This window comes from Amblyraja radiata, chromosome 21 (assembly GCF_010909765.2).
Source record: "Amblyraja radiata isolate CabotCenter1 chromosome 21, sAmbRad1.1.pri, whole genome shotgun sequence".
In the NCBI taxonomy this organism is placed as follows: Eukaryota; Metazoa; Chordata; class Chondrichthyes; order Rajiformes; family Rajidae; genus Amblyraja; species Amblyraja radiata.
In genome coordinates, this window is record NC_045976.1 from 42830072 (window position 1) to 42837373 (window position 7302).

The 7302-nt window shown below is 48.4% G+C and overlaps 1 protein-coding gene across 3 annotated transcripts; it reads left to right on the top strand.

Moving 5' to 3' along the window:
* Nucleotides 1-7302, top strand: meig1 (meiosis/spermiogenesis associated 1). Of its 3 annotated transcripts, XM_033040206.1 has the most exons (4): nt 1-115; nt 3360-3486; nt 4988-5160; nt 7122-7302. In XM_033040206.1, the coding sequence occupies exons 3-4, from the start codon at nt 5002-5004 to the stop codon at nt 7248-7250; spliced, it is 288 nt and encodes a 95-aa protein (XP_032896097.1). In that variant the 5' UTR covers nt 1-115; nt 3360-3486; nt 4988-5001; the 3' UTR covers nt 7251-7302. The 3 variants fall into 3 exon arrangements, with proteins under 3 accessions (XP_032896097.1, XP_032896099.1, XP_032896098.1); XM_033040208.1 differs by lacking the exon at nt 3360-3486; XM_033040207.1 differs by lacking the exon at nt 1-115 and having other exon boundaries at nt 3344-3486.

Here is a 7302-nt window from a genome sequence, read left to right on the forward strand (position 1 = left end):
ACTCCCAACGTCCGGGCTGCGACAGGAGCCGAGAGAGAGAGAGAGACTCACACACATACACACACACACAGAGTGTGTGCGTCCTCGCTCACTGACAAGCCACAAGATACTCGCGGTAAGTATCCACCTCCAGAATCCAACATCGGGGGTGGACAACATCGGGGGTGATAGAGAGAGAGATAAAGAAAGAAAGTGTGAGAGAGAGAAAGAAAGTGAGATAGAGAGAAGTTAGCTAGACTCAAGAAGAGTCTCGACACGAAATGCCACCCATCCATGTTTTCCACAGATGCTGCCTGACCCGCTGAGTTACTCCAGCACTCTTGTGTAATTTATTGCATAACTTCACCCAACCTCCCACAAAACCGGACCCAAGATTTCAGTTATGAATCTCCTCTCCCCTTGTCGAGGTTATTGGCAACCGTTCCCTTTTATTACCACCCCCCCCCCCCCCCCCATCCCTACCCCGCCCCCGCTCCTCAAGTATATGCTTTATGGAGGTGTACAAGGTCAAGAGAGGAAACAGACAGGGGAGTTTAATGGACAGTAGATACAAATGCTGGAGAAACTCAGCGGGTGAGGCAGCATCTATGGAATAGGTGACGTTTCAGGTCGAGACCCTTCTTCAGACAATGGACAGAGTCTTTTACCCAGAGTAGGGGAATCGAGAACTAAACTACAGATAGAAACATTGACAATAGGTGCAGGAGTAGGCCATTCAGCCCTTCGAGCCAGCACCGCCATTCAATATGATCATGGATGATCATCCAGAATCAGTACCCCGTTCCTGCTTTCTCCCCATATCCCTTGATTCCGTTAGCCCTAAGAGCTAAATCTAACTCTTGAAAACTATTCATTGTAACGCATCAGTTCCAGAGTCCAGTGTCCGCAATGGTAGAGGTGAATCGGACAGTACCCTAGCTTATGGAAGGACCGTTCAGAAGCCTGATAACAGAGGGGAAGAAGGGTCTCGACCCGAAATGTTACCTATTCCTTCGCTCCATAGATGCTGTCTCACCCGCTGAGTTACTCCAGCATTTTTGTATACCTTCGATTTTTCCAGCATCTGCAGTTCTTCCTTAAACAGAGTGGAAGAAGCTGTTCCTGAGTCTGGTGGTGCGCGCTTTCAAGCTTCTGTTTAAGGCTGGTGATAGTTATTCAGACATAGCTGGGTGTATGACTGAGCAAGATTAGATCAGCGTGATATACCTTTACACACGTTTCACTGAAATGTACCCTGTATATAATTGATAAAGCATGCGGTGATATAACAGGAGGCATTGACATGATGCTGTTCACTGTAGCAAGAATCTCATGACACCACATATTTAAAGAAGGGTCTCCACCCGAAAGCCCCCATCTCCACACGCTGGCATTGAAACGCCCAACTCCAGTACGAAGGGGAGGACTGGACCTTGGACTAGTCCTTGATAATGGACTGGTCATGGACTGGTCCTTGATGATGCTGCTGGCCTTGCCGAGGCTGTGTGAGGTGTAGATGGAGTCAATGGAAGGGAATGTTGGTTCGTGTGATGGTCTGGGCTGCATTTTTTTGCGGTGTCGGATGGAGCTGTTCCAAAACCGTGCTTATAGTTGTAGGGTCACCATTGGGGTATGTGTGTGGGGGTGGTGTGGGGGGGTTGGGGGTAACTTTTAAATCTCTCCCTGCACGGGAGACCCGACCTTTTCTTTGTCGGGTCTCCGTTGTCGTTGGGGCTGCAACGAGGAGCGGCCTCCAACAGGAAGGCCGGGGGCTGTGGTGCCGACTACTCACCTCACCGTCGCGGAGCTGGCCGAGTCCAGAGCGGGTGGAGCTGTGGTGGACGCTGCTGCGACCCGACCCCCGGAGATTCGGTGGCTGCAACTGCGGGTTTGGCGGACGGCGGCACCGGGAGCCCGCGGGTCCCTGGAGGGAGACCGCTTTTCGGGGCTTCCGCAGCGGCGACTTCTCCCGCCCGAGTTGCGGGGTTGAAGAGCTCCTGGAGCGGGGCTTTACAGCACTGCTCCGCGCGGCTTGGAATGGCGGCGGGTCTCTGCGAGCGCACGCCGGGGGCTCTAACACCAAGACCCGGTGTGCGACCTTGCATCACCCGGCGTGGCTTTAATGGCCACGGGACAATTGCCATCGCCCGCCGGGGGCTTGGACTTTGACTCTGACATCGGGGGGGGGGGGAAGAGTGCAGTGGAGAGATAAGTTTTTTTGGCCTTCCATCACAGCAATGTGATGGATGTTTATGTAAATTATGTTGTGTCTTGGGTCTATTTGTTTGTAATGTATGGCTGCAGAAACGGCATTTCGTTTGGACCTCAAGGGGTCCAAATGACAATAAATTGAATTGTATTGTATTGTATATAAAACTAACTTTTGATTCCAGCTTAATTGATTGTCAAATAAATCAATCGAGGACTCGGACTGATGGAGAGCGAGACTTTAATACATGATATCACGGAGGGACTGCCCCGGGCCATAGTTCCTCAAGTGTACAGACAGCACGGGATTATATACCACCGAACGAACCTCCCTCTGTGCATTAATTGCCTCATTTTGTGTTTTGTATTGAATTCTGTCTTTACTTTGTGTACTAGTCATGTCTCTACTATTTATTTCATTCCCCTTACATGTTTTTCCTCTGCCTGCTAAATTTTTGTAAGGTGTCCTTGAGACTCTTGAAAGGCGCCCATAAATATTTTTTTAAATTATTATTATTATTAAAACGCTAAGTCAGGGAGTCATAAACTACTGAAGTAACTCAGCGGGACAAGCAGCATCTCTGGAGAGAAGGAATATGTGATGTTTCTGGGCGAGACCCTTTGTTTGCGATTTTATTGAAACCGCCTAAATTACATTACTCAGACCCGTACATCGGCACCGTTGGTTTTGCAGATAACAGACAATAACATCACACACAGAGAAACAGGTATCTGTACACAATGCTCCAATCATTTGGCCAAGGCTTTCCTCAGAACAACGTGGCATCTGGAGCTTTGCAACACGTGTCAACAATAGACAATAGGTGCAGGAGTAGGCCATTCGGTCCTTCAATGTGATCATGGCTGATCATCCCCAATCAGTACCCCGTTCCTGCCTTCTCCCCATATCCCCTGACTCCATTATCTTTAAGAGCCCTATCTAGCTCCCTCTTGAAAGCATCCAGAGAACCGGCCTCCACCGCCCTCTGAGGCAGAGAATTCCACAGACTCACAACTCTCTGTGTGAAAAAGTGTTTCCTCGTCTCCGTTCTAAATGGCTTACCCCTTATTCTTAAACTGTGGCCCCTGGTTCTGGACTCCCCCAACAAGCAGAACAGTTAAAGTTGTGCAAAGTTCTCTCACACTGAATGTCGTGACTTTCCATTGCACAGGCAGCGGTTGTTGGTGTGATTTGAACGCGTGTCCTTCGATCGCCAGTCCAGTGACAGCTCCTCTCGGACGCCGCGGATGAGAGAGTGGGACTCAGTTCTGCCAAACCCAGTGCAACCAGTTGACCGGGTAAGTTCCAGATGCCTGCACGAGGGAACCGCAGGGATCTTGCGCAAAGCACAACGTGCTGGAGGAACTCAGCGGGTCAGACAGCATCTGTAGCGGGAGAGGTTCGAAACATAGAAAATAGGTGCAGGAGTAGGCCATCCGGCCCTTCAAGCCAGCACTACCATTCAATATGATCAAGAGTGATCATCAAAATCAGTACCCCGTTCCTGATTTCTCCCCATATCCCTTGATTCCGTTAGCCCTAAGAGCTAACTCTCTCTTGAAAACATCCAAAGAATTGGCCTCCATTGCCTTCTGTGGCAGACAATTCGCAGATTCACAACTCTCTTGGGTGAAAAAGTTTTTCCTCATCTCAGTCCTAAATGGCCGACCCCTTATTCTTAAACTGGTTCTGGACTCCCCCAACATCGGGAGTATTTTTCCTGCATCTAGCCTGTCCAATCCCTTAAGAATTTAATATGTTTCTATAAGATCCCCTCTCATCCTAAATTCCAGTGAATACAAGCCCAGTCGACCCATTCTTTCATCATATGTCAGTCCCGCCATCCTGGGAATTAACCTGGTGAACCTACGCTGCACTCCCTCAATAGCAAAAATGTCCTTCCTCAAACTAAGAGACCAACATTGCGCACAATTCTCCAGGTGCGGCCTCACCAGGGCCCTGTACAACTGCAGTAGGACCTCCTTGCTCCGAAACTCAAATCCTCTCTTGAAGAAGAATCCCGACTAGAAACGTTGCCTGTCCATTCCCTCCACAGATGTTGTCTGACCCGCTGAGTTCTTCCAGCACTTTCTAATTGTCGTGTGGTGGGTGGTAACAACCAGTGACCCTGGCTAATCGGATAGGAAAGGTTTAGTGATAGGCACCAAATGTGGAGTGGGTGGATTCGTGTCGATGGGGCATCTTGGTCAGCGTGGGCATGTTGGACAAAAGACACAGAAGCTTGAAAGCGCGCACCACCAGACTCATGAACAGCTTCTTCCCCTCTGTTATCAGGCTTCTGAACGGTCCTTCCATAAGCTAGGGTACTGTCCGATTCACCTCTACCCCTGACGTCAGTAGTGGGGAAGATGCTTGAGTCGATTATTAAAGATGTAATAGCAGCGCATTTGGAAAGCAGTGGCAGGATCGGTCAAAGTCAGCATGGATTTATGAAGTGGAAATCAAGCTTGACTAATCTTCTGGAATTTTTTGAGGTTGTAACAAGTAGATTGGATAAGGGAGAGCCAGTGGATGTGGTGTATCTGGAGTGCTGGAGTAACTCAGCGGGTCAGGCAGCATCTGTGGAGAACATGGATAGGTGACGTTTCACAGAGTGCTGGAGTAACTCAGCGGGTCAGGCAGCATCTGTGGAGAACATGGATAGGTGACGTTTCACAGAGTGCTGGAGTATCTCGGCGGGTCAGGCAGCATCTGTAGAGAACATGGATAGGAGATGTTTTGGGTCGGATCCCTTCTTCAGACCAGTACATAAAAAAATGTCTTGCTTCTGCTCTTCAGGTATTTTTTACATTATGTCGCTACACACCTTTGGACCTGATGGAATGGAAGTTAAACCAAAGTTCATGAGTCGGGCCAAACATTGGACTGAAGAAATAGAAAACTTGTACAGGTTCCAACAAGCTGGATACAGGGATGAAATAGAATACAAGCAAATTAAGAAAGTTGATGGGGTATGTTATTTTTGTGTATTCTGTTTATAACGTGTGGCCTCTGCTGGCAAGGCTAGCATTTATTCCCCATCCTCAATTCCCTTGAGACATAAAATGTAGAAACAAGGAATCGCAGTTGCTGGTTTACAAAAAAGGACAGAGTGCTGGAGTAGCTCAGCGGGTCAGGCAGCATCTCTGGAGAACATGGATTGGAAATATTTTGGATTGGGACCCTTATTCAGACTTTTCTTGAGGTGGCACGGTGGTAGAGCTGCTGCCTCACAGCGCCAGAGACCCGGGTTCAATCCTGACTACGGGGTTGTCTGAACGGAGTTTGTACGTTCTCCCCGTGACCTGCGTGGGTTTCCTCCGGGTGCTCCGGTTTCCTCCCACACTCCAAAGGCATACATGTTTGTAGGTTAATTGGCCCTCTGTGAATTGTCCCTAGTGTGTGTAGGATAGTGCTAGTATACAGGGTGATCGCTGGTCGGTGCGGATGCGGTGGGCCGAACGGCATTTTTCTGCACTGTATCTCTAAATTAAACTAAACAGTCAAGCCAAACACAGGCACAATAGGTGTAATGCAGAGAAGGATACCAGAGTGCAGAATATAGGAAGGGTTTCGCCCTAAAATGTCATTCACTCCTTTTCTCCAGAGATGCTGCCTGTCCCGCTGAGTTACTCCAGCATTTCGTGTCTGTCTGCAGAATATAGTTCTCAGGCTAAATTTCTTGAGTTTAGTTTATTTAGCTCCCGCAGTTCCTTGTTTCTACGATATAGAAACTTACAAAATTCTTAAGGGGTTGGACAGGCTAGATGCAGGAAGATTGTTCCCGATGTTGGGGAAGTCCAGAACAAGGGGTCACAGTTTAAGGATAAGGGGGAAATCTTTTAGGACCGAGATGAGGAGAACATTTTTCACACAGAGAGTGGTGAATCTGTGGAATTCTCTGCCACAGAAGGTAGTTGAGGCCAGTTCATTGGCTATATTTAAGAGGGAGTTAGATGTGGCCCTTGTGGCTAAAGGGATCAGGGGGTATGGAGAGAAGGCAGGTACAGGATACTGAGTTGGATGATCAGCCATGATCATATTGAATGGCGGTGCAGGCTCGAAGGGCTGAATGGCCTACTCCTGCACCTATTTTCTATGTTTCTATGTTTTAATTGTCGTTTTGTACCTGCAAACAAACTTGATTTTGTAAAATAAATGCCCCAACGTGATTCCTGATCACCTCGATTCCTGCACTAGATTGGACCACAGCCAGAGATCGGGAAATGTACCAAGAAACGTGCCTTTTAGTTCAGTTTAGTTTATTGTCACGTGTACCGAGGTGCAGTGAAAAGCTTCTGTTGCGTGCTAACCTGTCAGCCCTCTTTAGCACTCTGCCGTAGGTTTAGTTTAGTTTAGAGATACGGCACGGAAAAGGGCTCTTCGACCCACCGAGTCCGCGCCGAGCAGCGATCCCCGCACACTAGCGCTATCCTACACACACTAGGGACAATTTACAATTTTCATTGAAGCCAATTAACCTACAAACCTGCACGTCTTTGGGAGGAAACGGGAGCACCCAGAGAAAACCCACGCGGTCACTGGGAGAACAAGCAAATTCCGTACAGACAGCACCCGAAGTCAGGTTTGAACTCGTGTCTCTGGCGCTGTGAGGCAGCAACTCTACCGCTGTGCCACCATGCTGCCTTCTCTATGACCATCTGTGAATATAGCTCCAGCCTAAATGTCCTGAGTTTATTGTCACGTGTACCGAGGTCGAGTGAAAAGCTTCCAGTCAGCGGGAAGACAATACATGATTACGATGGAGCCGTTTACAGTGTCCAGATACGTGATAAAGGATTAAGGTTTAGTGCAAGGTAAAGCCAGTAAAGTTGGATCTGTTGAGTGCTGTCCAGCCAGCGCTCTTCAGCACAGCGCCGCGGGTCTGAGTTTACATGAAGTGCGACAAGACTGAGATGTTGTGTTGATGCAGGTAGATCGCTGGCCGGAGACAGGATATGTGAAGAAGCTACAGAGACGTGACAATACCTTCTATTACTACAGCAGGAAAAGGGAATGTGAGGACAACGATGTTCAAAAAGTCAAGGTCTACGCCTATTGAACCAATCTTGTTCACCACACTTTTTAGTGTAAATAAATCAGTTACAAAGTTA

Excerpts from the sequence above, each read along its gene's own strand:
- meig1 (XM_033040206.1), top strand. The coding sequence starts at position 5,002 with ATGTCGCTACACACCTTTGGACCTGATGGAATGGAAGTTAAACCAAAG. Across the intron at positions 5,161-7,121 it reads AAATTAAGAAAGTTGATGGG|GTAGATCGCTGGCCGGAGAC; the intron begins GTATGTTATTTT and ends GTGTTGATGCAG.